Source organism: Arachis hypogaea, chromosome 2 (assembly GCF_003086295.3).
Source record: "Arachis hypogaea cultivar Tifrunner chromosome 2, arahy.Tifrunner.gnm2.J5K5, whole genome shotgun sequence".
NCBI classification, from domain to species: domain Eukaryota; kingdom Viridiplantae; phylum Streptophyta; class Magnoliopsida; order Fabales; family Fabaceae; genus Arachis; species Arachis hypogaea.
This window is the reverse complement of record NC_092037.1, coordinates 85,186,953-85,211,462: the sequence shown is the minus strand read 5'-3', so window position 1 is coordinate 85,211,462 and position 24,510 is coordinate 85,186,953. Positions and strand designations below refer to the sequence as shown.

The following is a 24,510-nucleotide window of genomic DNA, read 5'->3' as shown; positions in this document are numbered from 1 at the left end:
AAGAAAGAGCCGCCATCACTAAGGTGGACCCGTTCTTTAATTTCCTTGTTCTTTATTCTTCTGTTTTTCGAATTTTATGCTTATGTTTATCTATGTTTGTGTCTTGTGATCATTAGTGTCTATGCCTTAAAGTTATGAATGTCCTATGAATCCATCACCTCTCTTAAATAAAAATATGTTCTTAATTGAAAAAGAAAAGAATTGCATGAATTTTGAATTTTATAACAGTTTAATTATTTTGATGTGGTGGCAATATTTTTGTCTTCTGAATGTATGCTTAAACAGTGCATATGTATCTTGAATTTGTGGTTCATGAATGTTGGCTCTTGAAAGAATGATAAAAAAAGGAGACATGTTACTGAGGATCTGAAAAATCATAAAAATGATTCTTGAAGCAAGAAAAAGCAATGAAAAAAAAATAAAAAAAAAATAGAGAAAAAAGAAGAAAAACGAAAAAAAAAAATAAAGTTGTGATCCAAGGCAGAAAGAGTGTGCTTAAGAACCCTGGACACCTCTAATTGGGGACTCTAGCAAAGCTGAGTCACAATCTAAAAAGGTTCACCCAATTATGTGTCTGTGGCATGTATGTATCCGGTGGTAATACTGGAAGACAGAGTGCTTTGGGCCACAGCCAAGACTCAATAAGTAGCTATGTTCAAGAATCATCATACTTTACTAGGAGAATCAATAACACTATCTGGATTCTAAGTTCCTAAAGAAGCCAACCATTCTGAATTTCAAAGGATAGAGTGAGATGCCAAAACTGTTCAGAGGCAAAAAGCTAAAAGCCCCGCTCATCTAATTAATACTGATCTTCATAGATGTTTTTGGAATTCATTGCATATTCTCTTCTTTTTATCTTGTTTGATTTCCAGTTGCTTGAGGACAAGCAACAATTTAAGTTTGGTGTTGTGATGAGCGGATAATTTGTACGCTTTTTGGCATTGTTTTTAGTGTGTTTTTAGTATGATCTAGTTAGTTTTTAGTATATTTTTATTAGTTTTTAGTTAAAATTCACTTTTCTAGACTTCACTATGAGATTGTGTGTTTTTCTGTGATTTCAGGTATTTTCTGGCTGAAATTGAGGGACCTGAGCAAAAATCTGATTCAGAGACTCAAAAGGACTGCAGATGCTGTTGGATTCTGACTTCCCTGCACTCGAAGCGGATTTTCTGGAGCTACAGAAGCCTAATTGGCGCTCTCTCAACGGCGTTGGAAAGTAGACATCCTGGGCTTTCCAGCAATATATGATAGTCCATACTTTGCCCAAGATTTGATGGCCCAAACCGGCGTACAAAGTCACCCTCAGAAATCCCAGCGTTAAACGCCGGAACTGGCACCAAAATGGGAGTTAAACGCCCAAACTGGCATAAAAGCTGGCGTTTAACTCCAAGAGAAGTCTCTGCACGAAAATGCTTCATTGCTCAGCCCAAGCACACACCAAGTGGGCCCGGAAGTGGATTTTTATGTCATTTACTTATTTCTGTAAACCTTAGGCTACTAGTTTTCTATAAGTAGGACCTTTTACTATTGTATTTTCATCTTTTGATCACTTTAGATCTCTAGATCATCTTTGGACATCTAGTTCTTAGATCATTGGGAGGCTGGCCTCATGGCCATGCCTAGACCTTGTTCTTATGTATTTTCAACGGTGGAGTTTCTACACACCATAGATTAAGGTGTGGAGCTCTGCTGTACCTCGAGTATTAATGCAATTACTATTGTTCTTCCATTCAATTCCGCTTGTTCTTGTTCTAAGATATCACTTGTTCTTCAACTTGATGAATGTGATGATCCGTGACACTCATCATCATTCTCACCTATGAACGTGTGACTGACAACCACCTCCGTTCTACCTTCGATTGGGTGAATATCTCTTGGATTCCTGATTGCACGATGCATGGTTGATCGCCTGACAACCGAGTGCTCGCCTGACAACCGAGCCAACCATTCCGTGAGATCAGAGTCTTCGTGGTATAGGCTAGAACTGATGGAGGCATTCAAGAGAATCCGGAAGGTCTAACCTTGTCTGTGGTATTCTGAGTATGATTCAATGATTGAATGACTGTGACGTGCTTCAAACTCCTAGCAGGCGGGGCGTTAGTGACAGACGCAAAAGAATCGCTGGATTCTATTCCGGCCTGACCGAGAACCGACAGATGATTAGCCATGCTGTGACAGAGCATAGGAACATTTTCACTGAGAGGATGGGAGGTAGCCACTGACAACGGTGAAACCCTTGCATAAGCTTGCCATGGAAAGGAGTAAGAAGGATTGGATGAAGACAGTAGGAAAGCAGAGAGACGGAAGGGAAGGCATCTTCATGCGCTTATCTGAAGTTCCTACCAATGAATTACATAAGTACCTCTATCTTTATCTTTGTGTTTTATGCGTCTATCACTATATCCATTTGAGTTTGCCTGACTAAGATTTACAAGATGACCATAGCTTGCTTCATACTAACAATCTCCGTGGGATCGACCCTTACTCGCGTAAGGTTTATTACTTGGACGACCCAGTGCACTTGCTGGTTAGTTGTGCGAAGTTGTGTTGATGCCATGGTATTGAACACCAAGCTTTTGGGGTTCATGACCGGGGATTATGAGAGTTGTGAAAAGTATTGCAAAAGACTCAAAGTAGCATCCATATTGGCTAAAATATAATTAATTCTTTATTAAACTCAACAATTTAGATACAAATTCACTAGGAAAAGATAGGAAAGATGCTCACGCATCACAACACCAAACTTGAATTGTTGCTTGTTCTCAAGCAACTAAAACTAATATAGGCTTAGGATGTGAATTTGCATGAGAATGAGTTCGATTAAGCTCATGTCTCTTCTTACAATGGGGTTTTCAACTGCAATCCTAAATAGTTTTGACATCTCACTCTCCTTTGAATCAGAAGGATGTCATTGTCATTCGGAATTAGAATCCGGATAATATTATGAGTTCTCTGATCTTTTGTAGCTCAATTTAATCTTTGAACACAACAATTTTTTCTAGTGCTTTGCACCTTGAGCCTAGCCATGACTTTAAATGTTTTGTCTCAAGTTTTACTTGACACAGAAACACCACAAGCACTTAACTGGGAAACTCTCTTTAAGTTCTAAATATATTTTTTTATTTTTTATTTTTAATTTTTTTTATTATCCCCAGACAGTGGTGCTCAAAGCCTTTGGCGTACTCTGCAATTGATCTCGACTCTAAATGTTTTGTCTCAAGAATTACTTGACACAAGAACACTACAAGCATGTGACTAGGGAAACAACTCTTTGAGCTTTTAATCATGTCTGACCTCCCTAGTCATTGATGCTCAGAGCCTTGTACCTTGCTCTTATTTTTCATTTGCTGTTTCTTTTGTTTCAAGGATTAAACTTTCATTAATTTCAGAGAAATCATAATACTTCTCTAAATTCCTGTTCCTTGTACATCAACATTCTTTGATTCAAATTTAAATATGTACTGTTCATGTCATGCATTCAGAGTCACAGAAAATACCACCCCATTTAAATAAATGAGACTACTCTAAAAATTAAACTCAAATTCTCATGCACTACATCTGTTCTTCTTTCTTTTTTATTTCAATCTCAGTGGGCAATACATGAGACATCTTTCAGAATTAAAGCACTTAATAGAAAACAAAACTAAAACCTATGAATCTACTAATAAAGGATCATGCACTAAACAAAACAAAGTAGTAGGAAACTGGAACATAACATAATAAAAGCGGGAGGGAATAAAAAATGAAAGGAACTCAACCACCTTAGTTATCCAAGCAGTCATTTTATTCTTCAGGTTGTGCTCCTTTGTGAAGATGATTCACCTCCCTTAGTGCCATAAAAATAAACAAAAAAACCCTTAAGCGAAGCGTCAACACCAAACTTAAAGGTTTGCTTGTCCTCAAGCAAAGAAGAACTAGAAATAAAAACAAATAGTGAGAGGAAAGAAGAATATAAAGATAAAAGAACAAGAGAGAATTAGGATTGGGAGAGAGAGAAAGAAAAGTAAAAACTGTGCGGTGAACAAGTGTAGTTGTGCGGCGAAGGCGACACGTACGCATGCAGCACGCGTATGCGTCGGTCGCGAATTTTCCTTAATGACGCATGGGCGTCAGGCACGCGTCCGCGTGCCCTTGGTTTTGTGCGATTCGCGTGAATTCAGCTGCGCGCACGCGCAACTCTCTGTTTGCGTTGCTTGGGAACCAACATTTTCATACGACGCGTGCGCGTCATGCACGCACACGCATGGATGGCCATTTTTGCTAGTGACGCGCACGCGTTAGGGACGCGTACGCGTGACCAAATTTGTGCCTCTAGCATGCTTCCAACCCCAAGCCAGCACAACTATGTTCACTTTTATTTTTTTCACGAACACGCCTGTGACACGTACGCGTCAGCGACGCTTGTGCGTCGTGTGTATGTTTTTTTTAGCTTGAGGTGTTCGGTTCCTGGAATAACATAGCTACATGATCAGAGAAACAGTAAAAACTCGACAAAAAAAAAAAAAGAAAACTACTACTATGAAAAATAGCTAAGGATACGAATTTATCGGGTTGCCTCCCGACAAGCGCTTCTTTAACGTCACTAGCTTGACGGTCAGCTCCTCTAAGGAGGAGGATCATAGGGGCTCAGCTCTTCACCCCTTACTTTGAACTTCTTTCCTGTGTCTCCATAACGTAGCTCAATATGCTCTAGAGAGAGGATTCTGATTACTGTATAAACCCATGCTGGATTGTTGGTCAACACCACCTTCATTCCTGGGGAGAAACCTTCAGTGGGGATCTTTTTGTTTCTCCATCCTCTGGGTACTTTCTTCTTTTTGGGAACCTCCTCCTTGGTAGATGATGCATTCCCAACATCAAACTTGGGTTTGATGTCAGGGGAAATTCTATTGATTGTTGCCAAGGGAGGTTTGAGCTGTAGATTCTACTGTGTATCATCAGGGAGTTTTTGAAAGGTTGGATCAATAAGCTCAGTATGCATGCACATCTCTTCTTCACCTGCTGAATGTACATCTTTGAAAACATAGAAGACTGGTTGCTCATCATGCACTCTAAACACTAATTCGTCCACTTCTACATCAATCAGAGCTCTTCCAGTGGCTAAGAATGGTCTTTCCATAATTATAGAGGCATTCTCATCCTCTCCTGTGTCAAGAATCAAAAAGTCTGCTGGGAGGAAGAACTTACCCACTTTGACCAAGATATTCTCCACTAATCCGTATGCAGGCTTCATAGATTTGTCCGCCATCTGTAATGCTATCTTTGTGGGTTGTGCCTCTTGGATTTGCAGCTTCTTCATCACAGACAAGGGCATTAAATTGATGCTTGCTCCCAGATCACATAACGCTTTCTCAAAGGTTGTGCTTCCAATGGTGCATGGAATTTAAAAGCTCCATGGATCTGGCATCTTCTTTGGTAAGTTATTCTGAATGATGGCACTGTATTCTTTTGTCAGGACCACTGTCTCATCTCCCTTTAAAGGCTTCTTTTTTGACAACAGTTCCTTCATGAACTTGGCATAGAGAGGCATTTGTTCCAAAACCTCAGCAAAAGGAATATTGATTTGCAACTTTCTGAAGATTTTCAAGAACTTTGAAAACTATTTGTCCTTGGTCTCTTTTTGAAGCCTCCGAGGATAATGGCATTTTAGGCTTGTACTCAGGAGCCTTTGGCAAAGTAGGATAAGTGTCAAGAGAATCTGGAAATGGGTTGTCCGCACGCTTTGGAGGGGTGTGCTCTACGTCTCCCTTCTTCTCCTCTGGAGCTTCCTTTTCAACTAACTCTTCATTGGCCTTGGTCTCAGAGCCAGCTACTTTACCACTTCTCAATTGAATAAACTTGCAATCTTCTCCTGAGTTCACCACTGTATCACCTTTAAACGTACTTGTAGACCTCTCAAGTAATTGCTTGCTCAGTTGGCCCATTAGCACCTCTAAGTTTCTAATGAAGACTCTGGTTTCATGCATAACTTGTGCTTTCGTGCTTGCCACTTGTCCACTAATCACGGTGATAGCCTTGCATTCCTCTCTTGGATTTGAAATTATGTTACCCGAAAGGCTATTAGTGGTCCTCTGATCAATCTCATTAACTTTTATGGCTAATTGACCTATTTGAATCTCCAGGTTCTTGATGGATGCTCCAGTTTCCTGTCTAAAACTTGTCAATATTGCTTCCAAATCATTGTTCTGTTGGAAACCGCCCTGAGAACTATTGTTGAAGTTCTGAGGTCTCTGAGGTTGATCCCTCCATCCAAAATTTGGGTGATTCCTCCACTCCTGATTGTATGTCTTAGAATATGGATCATTGTTGGGATTCCTAGGACCACTCCCCATGTAATTCACCTGTTCAAAAGATGGTTGAGCATAATCATAATTATCATTTTGCATAAAGTCACCTGCCATGTCATAGGAGACTTCCTGTAGTGAATTTTGGGTGTTGATAGCTGAGACTTGCATGCCACCCATCTGTTGAGTAAGTAGATTTATTTACTGAGACATCAGCTTGTTCTGAGCAAGAAGAGCATTAACAGCTTCTACTTCCAACACGCCTCTCTTCTGAGGGATTTCAGAGTTCACAGGATTCCTGTTAGATGAGTATAAATATTGGTTGCTTGCAACCAATTCAATAAGCTCAATAGTCTCCTCTGGTGTCTTTTTCTTGTGCAGTGAACCTCCTGCAGAATTATCTAAGCACATCTTGGACATTTCACCCAAACCTTCATAAAAGATGTCTAGTTGTGTTCATTTGGAGAACATGTCTGGAGGGCATTGCCTAGTCAGTAGCTTGTATCTCTCCCAAGTTTCATACAAAGTTTTACCATCCTTCTGTCTGAACGTTTGAACCTCCACCCTAAGCTTAGTCGGCTTCTTTGGTGGAAAAAATTTAGTAAGAAACTCAGTAACAACCTTGTCCCAAGTATCCAAACTCTCCTTGGGTTGGGAATCTAGCCATAACTTTGCTCCATCCCTCAGGGCAAACGGAAAGAGCATGAGTTTGTACACCTCTGGGTTTACTCCATTTGTCTTAATAAATTGATTTGGGTCTTCGTGGGAAAGACCATGATACTGACAGTTTTGTTGCACCAGGGTGACTAGTTGTGGCTTCAACTCAAAGTTATTCGCAGCTATAGGAGACAACACAATGCTTTTTCCATAAAGATCTGCAGTAGGAACAGAATAAGAGCCAAGCACTCTCCTTTGTTGCTCATCCCTATTCGGATTTGCCACATTGGCATTATCATCATTATTAGGATCCATAGTGGGTTCTGCAGCCTTGTAAAGTCTTGCCTGTTGCAAATGCCGCCTGAAAGTTCTTTCAGGTTCAGGATCAAAGTCTAAGAGATGTTCTTTGTCTCTGTTCCTGCGCATAAACAAACAGAAGACAAGAAAAGATGAAACTCTCTACGACAGAGTGTAGAGAAGTCCCTGTGAAGTAACCTGTGAAAAATAATAAAATAAAGGTACTAAATAAAATAAATAAATATATTTCAAAAATTATAGATAGAATTAAGATAGAAAAATTCGAAGGTAACCAGAAAAATAAACAGGAATAATTAAAATAAAAATAAATAGAGGACTTCAGAAATTAAAGAAAAATATTAATGTTATATTTATTTATTTGTTTATATAAAAAAAGTTTTTTTTAGTTATTAAAAACAAAATAAAATAAAATTAATAAAATAGAGAAAGAAAATAAAAAAATTAATAACGGACAAAAATAAAACGGAAATAAAAGAAAATAAAAAATATAAAAAGGGAAAAAAAAAGAACGTAAAGTTTTGAAAAGGAAAAACAATTATAAAGGAAGTAAAATCAAACAGGGGAACACGCCAGGGGAAACGAAACGAAAAGAATGGGAAAAAAATTAAGGAAAAAAAAGAAAAATAAAAATAAAAATAAAAATAAAAATTAATAATACTAAAATAAAATTAATTAAAAGAAAAATTATCTAATCTAAGAAATCAAACAACGAGTAGTTGTCAATCACAATCAATCATCGGCAACGGCGCTAAAAACTTGATGTGGTGATTTTACAACCACAGACTAACCGGCAAGTGCACCAGGTCATACCAAATAATACCTTACGTGAGTAAGGGTCGATCCCACGAGAATTGATGGATCAAGCAAAAATGGTTGATTAAATTACTTAGTTAGATAAACAGAATAGTATGTTGAGTGTTCAAAAAGCATTAAACAATGGTGCAAAAATTAAAATAGTAAAGTAATTGAGTTGGGAATGAAATATGGAGAAAGCAGTTAAGGTTTCAGAGTTATCTATTTTTCTGGATTAACTTTTATTACTAACTATTTTAATCCTGTAGGATTTAATTTATAGCAAACTATATGTGACTAGACCCTAATTCCTTAGACCTTTCTAGTCTCCTCTAAAATTCATTAACTACCAATTCATTGGTCAATTAATTCCAATTAGAAACTGCATAATCAAATTCCAGTTTATATGCTACAAAAACTATAATTACCCAACAATAAAAGGATTATATCTCACGTATCCCGTTAAATCCAGATAATTAAAATTTAAGAGAATATGTTTTCAAGTTGTTGTTCAAGTAAAGAGTTTTTCCAAGTTTTACAAGAACTCAAATAGAAAGAGGGTCATACTTTCGTTCCACCCAAATTCATAAAATAAAGAGCGAAAACAATTCTTAAATTATAAATTCATGCATAAATTAAAATAGAAAAAGTAATAAAATCAATTCATACAAATAGACAGAGCTCCCAACCTTAAAAATGAAAGATTATTTGCTCATGGTTCAGAGAAGAAAACTAGGATTGTAAATTGGAATGGAATAATTTTCTCAAGGGAAGGAAAGTTTCTCCCTTTTATATCTAATCCTAATAATTTAAAATCTAATTTCAAAAATTAAAATTAAAAATAATAATATCTTTTCCTAAAAATAAGATTTAAATTTAAATTTGAATTAATTAACAAGTCTTCAGTTGATGCGTGGGGACCACTTGTTTTGTCCATTCTGCAGCTTCTAATCTGTATTTTCTGGGCTGAAAACTGGGTCAAAACAGCCCAGAAATCGCCCCCAACGTTTTTCTGCATTTTCTACCCGTGGCGCATGTCACGCGTACGCGTCGATGGTCTTTTTCACGAGTCATGCGGACGCGTCGGTCACGCGTACGCGAAGATGGTCTTTTTCACGAGTCATGCGGACGCGTCGGTCACGCGTACGCGTCGATGAGCAAATCTTCAATTCACGCGCACGTGTCAGTCACGCACACGCGTCACCATGGATAGCTCCAAATCACGCGCTCGCGTCAGTCACGCGTGCGCGTTGCTCTTCGCTGCCATCTTCTTTGATTCTTGTGCTGCAGAAACTCCATCAAATCCCGCCGAATGCTACCTAAAATAAACAAAATTGCAAAAGACTCAAAGTAGATCCATATTGGCTAAAATATAATTAATTCTTTATTAAACTCAACAATTTAGATACAAATTCATTAGGAAAAGATAGGAAAGATGCTCACGCATCAATGATGTATCCAATTTCTTCTCAACATCTGATTATAAAGGCCAAGACCAACTCTATGTTGCTAATGGCACAGGTTTGTCTATTGATAAAACTGGTTCTATGTTATTATCTGATTTCGAATTTAATATATTATTTGTTTTGAAAAATATTTTACAAGTTCTTGAAATTGCCAAAAATTTGTTTAGGGTCTCGAAATTTTATCTAGATAATAATGTATATTTTGAATTTTACCCATTTGATTGTTTTATTAAATCTCAGGTCAACCACGAGACTCTTCTTCGAAGGTTCCTTAGAAATGGCCTTTACACCTTTGCTAATTTAGTTACTCAAGCTCATCTTGATTGTAATATTCTTAAACAAACTTGTCTTTCTCAATCTAATATTCCTAGTTCAATATGGCATAAGAGGTTTGAACATCCCTCTATGACTATAGTTAAGACTATCTTACAATCCTGTAATATTTTTTTTGTACAAATTAAAGATACTACTTTTCCATGTGATGCTTGCTGTCTCTCCAAAATGTATGCTCTTCCCTTTCCTGATTCTAAAACTACATATCACTTTTCTCTTGAATTAGTTTTTATCGATTTGTGGGGACCGGCCCAGTTCACTCTCAATCTAGTTATCGTTATTATATTAGATTTGTGGATGCTTATACACGTTACACTTGCCTTTATCTTTTGTATGCTAAGTCCCAAGTTTTTCAAATTTTCATTCAATTTAAAACAATGATGGAGAAACAAACAAGTTTTTCTCTAAAGTCTATTCAAACAGACAATGCCAAGGAATTTCTATCGTCTTCCTTTAAGACTTTATTGCAGGATCATAGCATAAATCACAGGCTCGCATGTCTATATATGCATCAACAACTGGGTATTGTTAAAAGAAAACACCGCCACATTGTGGAAGTTGGACTTTTCTTACTTGCTACTATATCAATGCCTCAAACACATTGGGAAGATGCCTTTCTTTCATCTATCTTTTTAATTAATCGTTTATCCATACCAATTTTGAAAATGAAAACTTCTTATAAAATGTTACATCTTAAGAAACCTGATTATAGTATTTTGTGCATATTGGTTATGCATATTATCCACACACTCGTCCTTATAATGTACATAAACTTTATTTTAGATATGAGAAGCGTATCTTTTTAGGATATGCACCTTAACATAGAGGCTTTAAGTGTTTAAACTCTTCTGAAAAAAATTCTTATTGCAAGAAATATTTTATTTGATGAATCATTATTTCCTTTTCAATATATGTTACTGATTTAGTTACTAATTCATCTCTAATACAGTCTAGTATTACTCCAACTAATTCTAATTTATCATCCACTCATGAATTGGTTAATTTTCCCCCTCCACCAAACACTTTTACACTACCAAGATTTCAATCCCTTCTTACTCCCTCCCTCATCGGACCTATACAAACTCTAGCTACTCTGCCCATCCTTCTTATATACCAAAAAATAATCATCCTATGACCATAAGAACTAAGGCTGGCATTCATAAGCCCAAAGCCTTAGGTGCCACATCTACTAATTTGGATTTAGTGCAAAATATTCCTTCATCTGTTAAACAAGCCAAATCCTCTCCTCATTAGGTTTAGACAATGCAAGAAGAATATGCTGCACTCTTGAAAAATTAAACCTGGACCCTTATTACTTCCACTAAATTCAACTATTATTAGGTGTAGATGGATATATGCTATTAAGAAGACTCTTAAAAATTCAATTCTGAGGTACAAAGTTAGACTTGTGGCTAAAGGGTGTCATCAGCAACATGGCATAGATTTCACTGAAATCTTTAGTCATGTTGTCAAATCGCCCACTGTCCGTACTATGCTTACCATAACTCTCTGATAAACCACTATTTTATGGTTTATATTGTGTTTAATTGAGTGGTTTTATCAAGTTTTTCACCCACTTATTCATATAATTTGCATGATTTTACAATTCCTTCCTAGTTTAATTCTATGATTGAAAACATGCTTCTTTGGTCTTAATTTAGCTAATCTTAATCCTCTCTTATTACCATTCGATGCCTTGATCTGTGTGTTAAGTGTTTCAGGTTTCATAGGGCAGGAATGACTTAGAGAATAAAGAGGAAGCGTGTAAAAATGGAAGAAACACAAGGAATTGAAGAGATGACCAGCGAGAAGTCACGCGATCGCATGGCTCACACGACCGCGCAAAATGGAAGAAATCACAGTGACGCGCTCGCGTGCCTAACGCGACCGCGCGGATTGGAAGCTACACGAACGACGCGAATGCGTGGTCGACGCGCACGTGTGGTACGAGAAACGCTGAATGACGCAAACGCGTGGACGACGCGGCCGCGTGACATGCGCGATCTGCAGAATTACAGAAGTCGCTGGCACAGATTCTGGGCCGCATTTCAACCCAGTTTTCGGCCCAGAAACACAGATTAAAGTCAGGGAACATGCAGAGACTCAAGACATCACTTCAGATCATATCATAATTCACTTTTCATAATTTTAGATGTAGTTTTTTTTAGAGAGAGGTTCTCTCCTCTCTCTTAGGATTTAGGATTAGGATTTTTAGAACTTAGGAATATTTTTATCTTCTTCATCTTAGGTTCAATGTTCTTATTTATTTATTTTCTCTTTTATTTGTTTAATGACCATTCATGTTATGATTTTCTTTATTTGATATAAATTGAGGTATTTCAGACTCATGATTGCCTTTCCCTATTTTTTTATTTAGATTATTTACTATTGGCTTTGGTTGATTAATTGGTAACTCTTGAGTTGTCAAACTCATCGTGATTGATAATTATTATCTTTGCTGATTAATTTAGATTCCTATAACTCTAGTCTTTCCTTAAGGAGTTGACTAGGACTTTAGGTGTTAAATTAATTTGTCCACTTAACTGACCTTCATAGTTAGAGGTTGACTTAGTGGTAGCAAAAACATAATTCTCATCACCATTGATAAGGATAACTAGGATAGGACTTCCAATTTTCATACCTTGCCAAGAAATTTTCTAATTATTAATTTATTTTTCTTATCAATTAAATTATTTGCTCAAACCTTTTCAAAACCCCGAAATATACCTTTGCATAACCAATAATAATTCATACTTCCCTACAATTCCTTGAGAAGACGATCCGAGGTTTAAATACTTTGATTATCAATTCCAAAGGGGTTTGTTAATTGTGACAACCAAAACGTTTGTAAGAAAGGTTGATTGCTTGGTTTAGAAACTATACTTACAACGAGAATTTATTATAACTTCTAAACCATCAATCTTCCGCTCTTCACTCTCTCTAATGGTTGGTGTCTAAGACAATTTGACTTTAATAATATCTTTTTTAATGGTAACCTTGATGAGGTTGTCTATATGACTCAACCACAAGACACTACTCTTGTGTGTAAGTTAAATCGTTCCATTTATGGACTCAAATAGGCACCACGTGCCTGGTACAACAAATTAAGTTCTACTCTTACAAAATTTGGGTTTACTCCTACAAGAATTGACACATCTTTGTTTACTAAATTTATATCCTTCTCTACTATTTTTATTCTTGTCTATGTCGATGATATTATGATCACCGAAAGTGATCCACGAGAAATTTTTAATTGGATCTCTGGTTTAAATAATATTTTTTCTCTCAAAGATTTAGGAAGCTTACATTTTTTTCTTGAGCTTGAGCTTAATATACTATTTGATTCAAGTATTCATGTTTCTCAAAGAAAGCATATCAGTGAATTGTTGAGCAGAGTTGGTATGCTTCATAGTAAGCCAATGCCTACACCCATGCTATCAATCTTGAAATTAACTTTTAATGGCTCTGAATTATTTGACGATGTGACTTTTTATAGGTCTATTGTTGAGAACTACAATATACTACTCTTACTCATCTGGAGATCACTTTTACTGTAAATCGCGTGAGCCAGTTTATGCATCGACCTCTTCAGCAGCATTGGCTGGCAGTAGAGAGAATATTGAGATTTCTTCCAGGTGCTAGTGATTATGGCTTATGTTTTTCAAAATGTACTGATATTTGTTTAATAGCTTATGCAGATCCAGATTGGGCCAATGATCTTAATGATCGAAGGTCGACGAATGAATATTGTGTTTATTTGGGCTGCAATCCAGTGATTTAGTTGAGTAGAAAACAAGCTACAATGAGTAGGTCATCGACTGAAGCAGAATTCAGGTGTTTGGCAGATGCAGCGGCTGATATTACTTGGATGAAAAATCTGCTCAAAGAATTTAGGATCTCTTCTTCAGTCGTACCAACCATCTTTTGCGATAACTTGAGTGCTGTGTTGTTGGCGGCAAATTCAGTTCTTCATAACCGTTCCAAGCATTTTGAAGTGGACTTTCATTTTATCCGAGACAAAGTCAAGAAGAAGCAGCTGGTTGTAGTTCACATCTCAGTAGTGTTGCAAGTTGCTGATCTTTTAACTAAGTCAGTTTTCTCGGCACTCTTTCATAATTTTAGAAACAAACTCAGACTCTAACTTTTGGAAGTCATGAGTTTGAGAGGGGGTGTAAATGATAAAGATAAGTTACAAAAAACGTCAATAAGAAATAATGAATAAAGTGGTAATTATAATTCTGTTAGTGGTAATTTAAGTTTAGAATCTTGAGTGTATATATTGTGTGATTTAGTTTATTTGGTTGCCTATAAAAGGCCTTCTGTATCTATTGTAAAGAGGAATGAGGAGTCACAATAAAAGATTTTATTTTTCGTTTAAATTTGTGTCTCTTTGTGCGTATTACTTACTGCAGAATATTGTTACTTCAAGTCTTCTAAAGATTTCACACAACAAATTAGAGAAACTTCTATACATTCACACACTTACTCACTCTAAAATTTTTAGTCACACATTAACGCCTAAAAACGCAAGTCACGAATTCATATAAGTAATGAGATACTCTATCTTTTTTCTTTTTAGTAATTTCAATTATGACTTTTTTTTTGCTATTTAAATTCTATCATTTTCATTCAAGCACTTGTTAAATTCTGTATATTTTAATATAATAATTTTTAATTCTTTATATTTTTGTATTTATTGTTTTTTATTCTTTGTTTTCTATAATTATTATTGTTTACATTTTTATTGGACATAATCTCTAAATCCTAAAAACAATTTACAAAAAAAATCATATCTATTTCTAGAATTAAGATTATTGATACAAGTGATCCATACCTCTTGATAAGGTCTAAAAACCAAAATCAGGCGAAACACTTTCAAAAATATATATTTTTTTTTATTTTTATATGTCCAAATCGACCTTCTTACCAGAAACAATTTTGTTCATGATTTTTAGATCTCATAAAAAAGTGCGGAAGCTTTCATAGAGGTTATTACTGGAGCTAGAGTAACTTTGATAAGTTAATTAACATAAAATAACAAATTAAAGATAATAAGATTTGTTGTTAACTTAAGTTTATGAGGAAAAAAAGGAGAGTGACTCACATACAGTCTCCAAAAACGGTTTTTTTCTAAGGACGACTGGACGAATTAATGTACGCGTGTTGGGATATATTAATTAATTGTTAATATAATCAAAGTTGTAAATATTAGAAAAATCGATCGGCTTATAATTTTTGGTTTGAAGTGAACCAAGTAGATATATTACACCTTTTTAGACGAGAGTTGTGGGATTCTTATTGTCAAACAAAAATATATCTAATAGAAATTACCTGGACTATATAATGGGCTTTTATAACTTGGAATTTTTTGTTGTTTTAGCATTTTTTTAAATGATAAATTAACACTTAAAATCGAAAACTATAAACCAACCGACTTTTTCATATTATAATTAATTAATTATTATCATGCCAATACAGGTACATCATTTTCTCCATCTACATTATTACGCTTCTTTCACTTTTATTTACAAAGATTATGGAAAATAATAAATATTATTGTCTTTTAAAATTTATTTTTTAATTAGTCTTTAAATTTAATGATTTTATTATATTATTTTTTAATTTTTTAATTATATTTCTTAAAATTTTAACACTTATTAATATTTTTATTTAATTTAAATTTAAAAAATACAAATGTTTAACATCCGTAAGTAACTATTTTTTATATTTTACGTTTTTTAGAAAATTAGTCATTCAAGTTACTCTATTCACGTTATTTTACTTTTATGTATAACTGCTAATATTCGTCATTATATTTTAGTTTTCTTTATTATTATGTGGTTTATAATTGCAATTTTTTATTCTTTTCATAAAGTAAATAATCATTCATTTATATAGTTTTAGTTTTTTATTTACAGTTTTTTTTTTACTTTTTATTATTTACAAAAATAATTTAAGACTTTTTTTCACAAAATCTGCAACTTCAATTATTTTATTCCTTAGTTTCACAAATAACATGTATTATCATAGGTATTAGTAGAAATTGATATTTAACATTATATTAACATTTCAAATTGTTAATAGTATATCTCGTGTGATTAATTTGTGTTTTTTATTATTTTATATATATTCATAATTAGGGGTGGCAAATGGGTGAAAATCTATTGGATCGGCTCGCGTAACTCACTGGATCGGTTCATGTAATCTGTCAAAAAAGGTAGATTGGATTGAAAATTTGAGACAGCCAAACTTAAAAAGTCCGTCTAATCCGCATTGCCTAATCCGTGAGTTTTGGCGGGTTTCGACGGGACGGGGTAGACGTTCCCTTTGGGCTAGGCATTTTTTTGTCAGAGTCTTTTTTTTTTTTTACAAATTTCTATGATGTTATTGATCTACAAAAGGATGAAGATGATAATTGAAGGTATTCTAAGTTATATTTTGAATTATGTTTTATGTTTGATTGATTATAAACATGAAGATGTTTAATTATATATTTTGGACAATATTTGTTTTGCTTTGGACAATATTAATTTTATTATTTTGTTTCAAACAACTTGGTTTATAATTATGTTTATTACATATTTATGATTATAAAGACTTTAATGTTTGTGAATTTAGAAATTATAATTTTTTTATGTTTTTAAAAATTATAAATTTATTGAAATGGTTGTGAAATTATATATATTGTTTAATATTTAATGGTTGATAAAAAAATTTTAACAGACTTGGCCTACCAGCTCGCCGCTAAGCGAGGCGAAAAGAAATTCAGGACTGTTCGGACTTCTCTACTTACTACCCCTATTCATAACACATATAAAATAATAAGACATACAACACACAAAATATTTTTGATATACATCTAAAATTCATTCAAATTTGTGTTTATATTTTTTTTATATAAATAATTTTTTAAGATGTCCAAAATAATAAGATAACATATAAAATATTTTTAGTACACTTCTAAAATTCATCAAATTTGTGCTTATATTTTCTTAACATAAATATTTTTTTAACACAAATAATAAGAAAAAATTGATTCTCTTTTGTCGTGTTGGTTTTGGAACAGCTCAATATATATAGCATTTCTTCTACAGGAAAGTCCAGAAATAAGGTTGGTAAACAAGTTTTTTGAGTTACACTCACAAAACTAATAAAATAAAAGTTTTCGTATACTCAAAGAAAAACAAAACATTGTTTGTCATAAAGCAAACGTGATCGTCATTACTGTTAGACTAATGTTCAACAGTGTTATTGTATACATTAATTAACATATCTAAAATTATAAAATTGTATATTAAATAATTTTTTAACATATTCTAAACTCATCCAAAAATAATTGTTTATTATTATAAAAAAATCATATATATCCGTCTTAAAATCGAAATAATTAATTTTTAATAGTATTATTTTGATTTTAATTTAGTTAGAGTTTAATTTTAGTTTGTTATTTTTATTTTGTTTGGTTTAAATTTAAATTTAAATTTAAATATTTTAATTTTAAGGAGACAATTTTAAAATTTTAAATATATAAAAAAATTGAGACATAATATTTAAAAATAATTATTATAATAAATAATTACAGATTAAATGATGAATTATGATGGATACTAGTTACACCAAAAAGTTATTTACTATGGACAAAGTATAGGAATGTTGTTAGTGCCATGTGAGATCGACAACAAATCCAACCGCACAAGTACTTCAGTTACTACTTACTAAGATCCAAAACTTCAGTTTAAAGTCAAGTCCAAAATAAATAAAAATAGACTTTAGAGTTCAGAGTAAAGTTCAACTTGCACGGGATGATTAGCATGTAAGTACTTGTTTGGTTTAAATTTTCATTATGTATTTTTCAATTATTTTCAGAATTTTTTTAAAAAATAATGAAAATAATAAAATTTTATATTTTATTTTTAGAATTAAAATAAATAAATAAGAAACAGAAACGCAAACATTGTTAATGTTTTTGGAAAACTATGTAGCTCTGTAAACTTTGTTATGCAGCAAGGGTCTTGTTTTTTGGTTGGAATAGGAACTTGTTTAAGCATCAGCATGCCTAGGTCGCATTAATTGTTGTTAAATTCTGGTGCTGTGAATATATGGAAATTGATGCTTCAACAATGGATGACATCACATAGAGAAGTTAAGTCCAAAGAAAGAGCATGGCAGCTGCATGAAGTAGATGAGATATAAAGTAGAAATAAAGGATGTAAAAAGAAAGCAGAATCTTTTCCTGCTTTCAATTGATAAGGAAAATGAGCCAATCCAAAACTGAAGTGAATAATTCCTAAATTATGCTACTCTGTATATTTCGATAATATTTTGATTTACTGTAGGTTTGAATAATAAATATTTCGATTGTGAATTATATTCTATCAGCCTTTATATTTTGGGAGATGGAAGAAAAGATAGATGAAAACAAACAACTCATCTAGTCATCTCTAAAATTATTAGGACAAATTGCAAGCCCTTCTTCCTTCACCATCACCACCATTGTTCATCTCCCATTGCCACTTGGCGTCTTCAACACAAACAAATTAAAAATTCGTAGCTTTGATCTCATTGCAGCGAGTTTGCAAGCATTTTTATATAGAAAAATATGGACTTGCAGCAGTTGGAACAGTATCATTCTTAACCTCATGAGAGTATTGAGTAATGAGTATTCAGACATTATTAAAAGTTACTTTTTACATACAAACATACAGGATTTCCTCATGTAAAATTTGAGTTATCTCAGCTTTGTTACAACAGCAAATCAAATGAATTCAATTTCGGATGCTCCCCAGTTAAACTTATCACTGGGAGTGGGGACTGACAAATAATTCAGTATAAAAGAGAAAGGAACGTTAATGAAGCGTTGTTCCTTTCAGTTGGAATCTGGCAAAGACACCACATCATCCTCAAAGAGCTTGACCTCGCACAATCTTCCACCTGCTTCATCGGCAAATGCTATCTTTTTCCTTTCTTTTCGCACTACCTCTTGGGCCGCTGGAGGACCACCTTCACTTAATTTCTGCATTTAATCAATGATCCAATAATGAATCAAACATGAAAAAGGAAATAGAAAACCATATAAAATTTGTTTTAAAATCAGGAGCTTCAAGTGTATTAATACTATGACCGAGGAAGAAGAACATACCATTATCTTACAGAAACGGTTGCAATCCCTTGCCATGAAAGACAAGCATCGTTTTGCAGCTTCTTCAGCTCTTGTGGCATTTTTAACAGCCATTCTTGCCTGAAAAATCAAGTATCGATAATTAACAACAAATATCAAAATACATCAGTTGACAAGTATGGCTCCAGCCCTAAATAGCAAGAGCAAAAGCTGAAGTCACTATAATCTGCTCAGTACTAATCATAGGAGTGTGTCATGAGCCACAGAACATGAAGGGAAGATATTACAATTACAATAACAATTACTGTAATGAAGACAGAGCTTTACGAAAGGAGCCTAAATAATCATTTAGAACAGAAAATCCTCTGGTAAGATCATGTGTGATGTCTGTTACACTATAGAGAGGCCAAAAGATCCAACAAATATCACAAACTTGCTTGTCAAAATCTATCATTAGAATTGCAGCATAGATAGCACATTGACATAAAGATTTGGTTTCCTCCCTCTTTCCAGATTGCAGAACAAGCAAGATCTACAAGAACTAATCTAGTGTTGCAAAGCACACACAAGAGACACCATATATGCTATACAAAGTATTCTCATGGAACAACTACTTGAATTAAAGCTTTTAAAATTTTTCAACGAGGGTATAAACCTATTCCAAAAATGTCAAATGTATACTTCCAAGCGAAACTTTGGTTAGTTGGCCTTTTATTTGTTTTATAAAAAAATAGTATTTTTATTTGAGATGTTCATTTGTAATGTACTATGCAAGCTCTAACTTCACGATTTGATCCTCTAGAGGATAGAGCTTGTGTTCCTTTCAGGAATTTCAGCCTTCGACCTCATGCTTCACCGAAAAAGAAAATAAGTCTTAAATGTAACTAAGACAAGAATTGTTCATAGTTTTACCAATTATACAAGCATAGAGATTAATTGTACCATATTTAGCCATCATAGCATTTTCTTCTTTTTTTCATTTTTCTATCATCAGAGCACTTATATAAGCTTCATGCGAGCTACAAGGATATAACAAGGCTTCAATTCAAATTTCCAATATTTAAGCAAAATCCTTTAAGATAATAGGTTTCTGATTATCATACCTCATTTACTTTATATCTCAGTGACGTATTTAGACAGAACTCAGATCGTAACATGTCATCCACAATTTCCTTCATTGACTTCAATTCCTTTGTGAGTTTCATTGTCAAACATTCTACATCGTGCATCTGCTGCTGTGAAAATGCTATGGCACTCTTAGAGCAACTCTGAACAGAGTTAAACCCTATGCGGTTGGCCGGGCGAGGACTCTTGAAAATCCCTTTAGGCTGGGAACCTCTTTTAGAGGTCTTAGGAGTAATAATAATTTTGTCGGGGCTATCAGTAAATCCTGGTCTCATATTATCATTAAGCCCTTCATCAGCATCACTCTTATTAGTCTGCTCACTATATTGTAGTTTACCCTTGCAACTTGAATGCACTGTATCCCAATATAAGGATCAGGATGTAATGAAAAGAAATAGCATATATAGAAAGAACAAAAAGTCTAAATTTATATTCATGATAAAACAATAACCCATCAAACACACAATGTGCAAGCAAGGAGAATTATTGAATGAACATCTATGTTGTATTCTATTCAATAGAAAAAGCCAAAGCCACCAACTAGAAAACCATATATTTGACAGAGAAATGAACTCACAACGCACAAGATTTCTGGAAAAAAGCATTTTACTTTAAGACAAGCATATTTTGTCACATTGTTGGTCAAGATGATAGAAATATTAACTGTTTCAACTTTCAAGCCTTGTATGCCCTCTTCACCATCACCATCATGGATTAAATTTTCAGTTATCAGGATTACTTCTCATGTAGTGAATAGCTAGCTATACAACAGATTTCTACTCTTTCAACAGTCATGATTTTCTAAAAAGTTATTTCCTTTTTCATGGTTGTTCACTTTGTATTTCAATTAGCATTTATGATCTAGATCACTACATAAAATGTTAAAACTAAATATCTTAGGCACTTACTCAAATTGTTTTTCTGAATTAAATGTACGGACTCCATGGCTTTACAAAGCTTTTCCTGGGAAGTGGGTGAAATGGTCTGCAGAGAAACCAACTAATGATAAGCAGCAGAAAATGAAAATTGAACTACACAAAAATTTAGCAAAAAAGAGTCGGACCTTTCTGGTTGATAACAGCCTTTCAGGACGATGCACCTTTGAGCAATCTTCATGTTCTTCCCAAGAATTCAACTCATTAGTAGCCTCATCATTGATATATCTCTTCTCATCATCATGTTCCAAAGAAAATGATTCCCTCTCCTCACATTGAGATGAATCATCTGAGACACACACCAAAGACTCACCAGGATTGAGGCCATGTTCACTAGTAGAGGTGGGTTTTGCCTGAACCTCAGCACCAGCTGTAGACTCATCATCTTTGCAGCCGTCACATGGGGAAGCATTATCATCTCTAGACCCTGGAATCAGGGGGTCAAGGCCTTCATTATTGGCCTCAATGGGTAGTATAACTGTGGTGTTACTGTCACCATCAGGTTGATAATCCGAAGTATCATAGTTTTGATCTTCAACCAAAGATGCTTCCAGTTTGGGGATGCAATTGGGATCTGGATGAATGATACCTTCAGCACTCTTGAATTCTATTGCTGGAAAGTTTGGAGAATGGTCATTGTTTAGGTCTGAATCAGTCATAACGTTATCCATATTAAATGGCCATTCAATCCGTAATGGAATAAGATCAGCATGCTCTTTACAGTCATAATTGAATTCATTCTCCAAATTCCATTCATCAGTTATCTCTATCCCTTCTTTGGCTACTATGCAAAAATAGTCATCTGGCCTGTCCATACAATCAGTTTCAGGAACCTCAAATTTCACTTCAACAAGAGCAGTTGAAACGCCACTAACGGGTGGGGACACCTCATCATCTAGGACGTCTTCAGCCTTGACAACTGGAATAATCTCTTGGGTAGAAGTAGAGATTGGGTCTTTAATGCAATTTCTCTTCTTGGCCTTCCTTGAGTTTTTAGATCTCCAGCTACTGAGAGTCTCCATGAAATCAGAATCATCCATTGCGATTTGCTTTTTCTTGTGATCATCCGGCAATGGTGAGGCTTCAACTTTAATTTTACCTTTAGCTGGGTCAATACTTTGTTTTTGTTTTCTCTTCCTTGTTTTGCACCTTTGTTTAATTTGGTTTAGCGTAAAATTGTCAGAATCATCCTCGACCAAGTTGATTATCAGCATATCATCATCATCATTAGGACTACATTCTGAAGAATCTGATTCAGTTTTCACTGTTACTTCTTCCAATGCATCAATGCAAGATCTTTCAACTTTTGCAGCATTATGATTAAAGGAGAAGCCATCATATATGTCTTTGACATCTTTAAATGAAAGTCTTGGTCGCCCACAGGTAATATTGAGTACTTTTGTAACTAAACCACCATTAATAGCCTGGATGAAATGAAATTGACCACAACTCCGCAGCTCCATTTGGATTCTCTACTAAGTATTAACAAATCACAATATTTGCACTATTTTCTTCCGATGTTTGCGACTAATAGTCAATAAAAAATTTGAACCACTGAAAACAGTAAAACCAAACATTATTACAAGATGAATCTAAGGATCAATCAATCATGTTCTCACGATTACACATGCTTTGAAACTCATAAAGAAACTGAAGAAAGGGACATACAGAAACCATTAAATGCAAATCTAAAGCACAAGTTTCAAGATATCAACATTTTCTGCATCCTATTCAACAATGGGCAAACTCTAGCGCACTCATGCAACCTACATTAATTTCAACATAACAGTACCACAGTAGTGTTTTTCTTAGTAATAAGAAAATTCCCACCAAAACAAGATTCTACATATGTGTAAGATACAAGCTAAATCATTCTGATTAAATCAAGGATGGCAAATACCGAATTTCTAGTGGCAGCACTACCAAGTAAGACTCCTCAAATAGAAGCTGAAGGCAGACCAACCAAAAACAAAAAAAGAAGCAAAACTAATAAGCCTAGATACCAAAGGTATGCTATTATCGGATTAAACAAATCTTGAGAAATTATAAGGCATTGGTTTCAAGCCGTAAGCACAAATTACCAAGGGTTTGATTAACCTACAAAATTCAAAATCAAACTCAGTAGCTGAGAACTTCAAATACTTCTCTCCACATCAAGAATTACAGAAAATTAAATTGACAAAAAAAATAATAAACGCAGAATTTTGAATTTATCCTTCAAACACTATAGCTCAAAATTTGGGGGAAAACATCAGCAATACTTCTGAAACGCAAAAACAAGTCTGCTTCCAAATTGTTACACAAAAGAAATATAGAATCACTAAAAGACAATAGAGGAAAACATTTTCAAAGCTGAAAATAAATATCCAAGCAAAATAGGACTGAACCGAGTTATTGTGGAACTGGAACAAATTCAAGAAATAAACAAAAATTGAATAAAATATTTTACACTGATCCCTCTCTGCACAATAAGCCCTCAGAAAAAGGGAAAAGAAAAAGAACAAAGGAAAACCGCCAAACTTCGAATTCAAATCTGCACAGCAAATTCCTTACGGGAAAAAAGGCATATGCACGAATTTCTTAAATATAGAGGCAAATTGACATTCTCAAACACTAATTAAATCACTAGAAGAACCGCAATGAAAGAACATAGTGCGAAATTGAAATAAAATTGAAGAAAATAAAATAGCAAACAGATTCAGCAATTTCTCAGATCTATAAGACAAGAAGAAGGTATTGGAAATTAAAAGACGGTATCGAATTCATTCAGTAAACACTCACCAGAGACGGAGTAAACGGAAACGAAATGCTGCGTTTGGAAGGAGGAAAAGAAGAGAGAAAACACAGATCTGAAATCTGACCTAGCCTAGAGCACGCTCGTGAGAGTGAAACAGAGAGAAGGCGCGAGAAAAAGAAAGAAAGGGGGTAACATTGGAAAAAGGAACAACTGAGTTTTCTTATGTATAAATTACGAATTAAAAGCGCGCCAATTCGTTTTGGCGGGACTGACTGCTGCACCGTGATTAATTTAATCCCGTACTTAATAAGAGTCTCTAAATGAGTTAAAAAAATTTAACTAAATTTATTTTTCAAGAATTTTAAATTAGTCTCTGTCATTTCATTATTTTGGTTGCTAATAGTATTAGAGTTTACAAATGTGACATATTAGGTATTACCTAACACTACAACACATATTTGATAATTTTAATTGGGACTAACATAATAAATTTATAAAATTATATCAAATTAATCCTAAATTAAGGGGTTTTAGTGGCTCAAAATTCTCTCTTAATTATATTTTGATTTAATCTAATTTTATAAATTTATTGTATTAACAACCAACTAAAATTCTTAAGTGTGTGTTGTGATGTCACTTAATGTATCACGGCTGCAAACTTTGACGTCGTCAACAAAAGAAGTGACAGAAGAACTGACCTGATTAATTTAAAATCTATAAAGGACAAATTTGATAAAAAAAA

General features: G+C 34.2%; 1 protein-coding gene across 1 annotated transcript; it reads right to left on the bottom strand.

Moving 5' to 3' along the window:
• Positions 1-18,467: 18,467 nt before the first annotated feature.
• LOC112748626 (uncharacterized) lies at positions 18,468-23,961 on the bottom strand. Its single transcript, XM_025796858.3, has 6 exons — positions 23,813-23,961; positions 21,160-22,585; positions 21,005-21,080; positions 20,075-20,451; positions 18,993-19,091; positions 18,468-18,866 (listed from the first exon to the last, which is right to left on the bottom strand). Exons 2-6 carry the CDS (start codon positions 22,492-22,494, stop codon positions 18,720-18,722), a joined length of 2,034 nt encoding a protein of 677 aa, XP_025652643.1. The 5' UTR covers positions 22,495-22,585; positions 23,813-23,961; the 3' UTR covers positions 18,468-18,719.
• Between the last annotated feature and the right edge of the window lie 549 nt (positions 23,962-24,510).

Bases quoted from the DNA above. Each gene is read 5' to 3' on its own strand.
- LOC112748626 (XM_025796858.3), bottom strand. From the start codon at position 22,494: ATGGAGCTGCGGAGTTGTGGTCAATTTCATTTCATCCAGGCTATTAAT. The intron at 20,452-21,004 runs GTAAGTGCCTAA...ATTGGGATACAG, and splicing joins AATTCAGAAAAACAATTTGA to TGCATTCAAGTTGCAAGGGT. The intron at 18,867-18,992 runs GTATGTTCTTCT...GATTAAATGCAG, and splicing joins ACCGTTTCTGTAAGATAATG to AAATTAAGTGAAGGTGGTCC.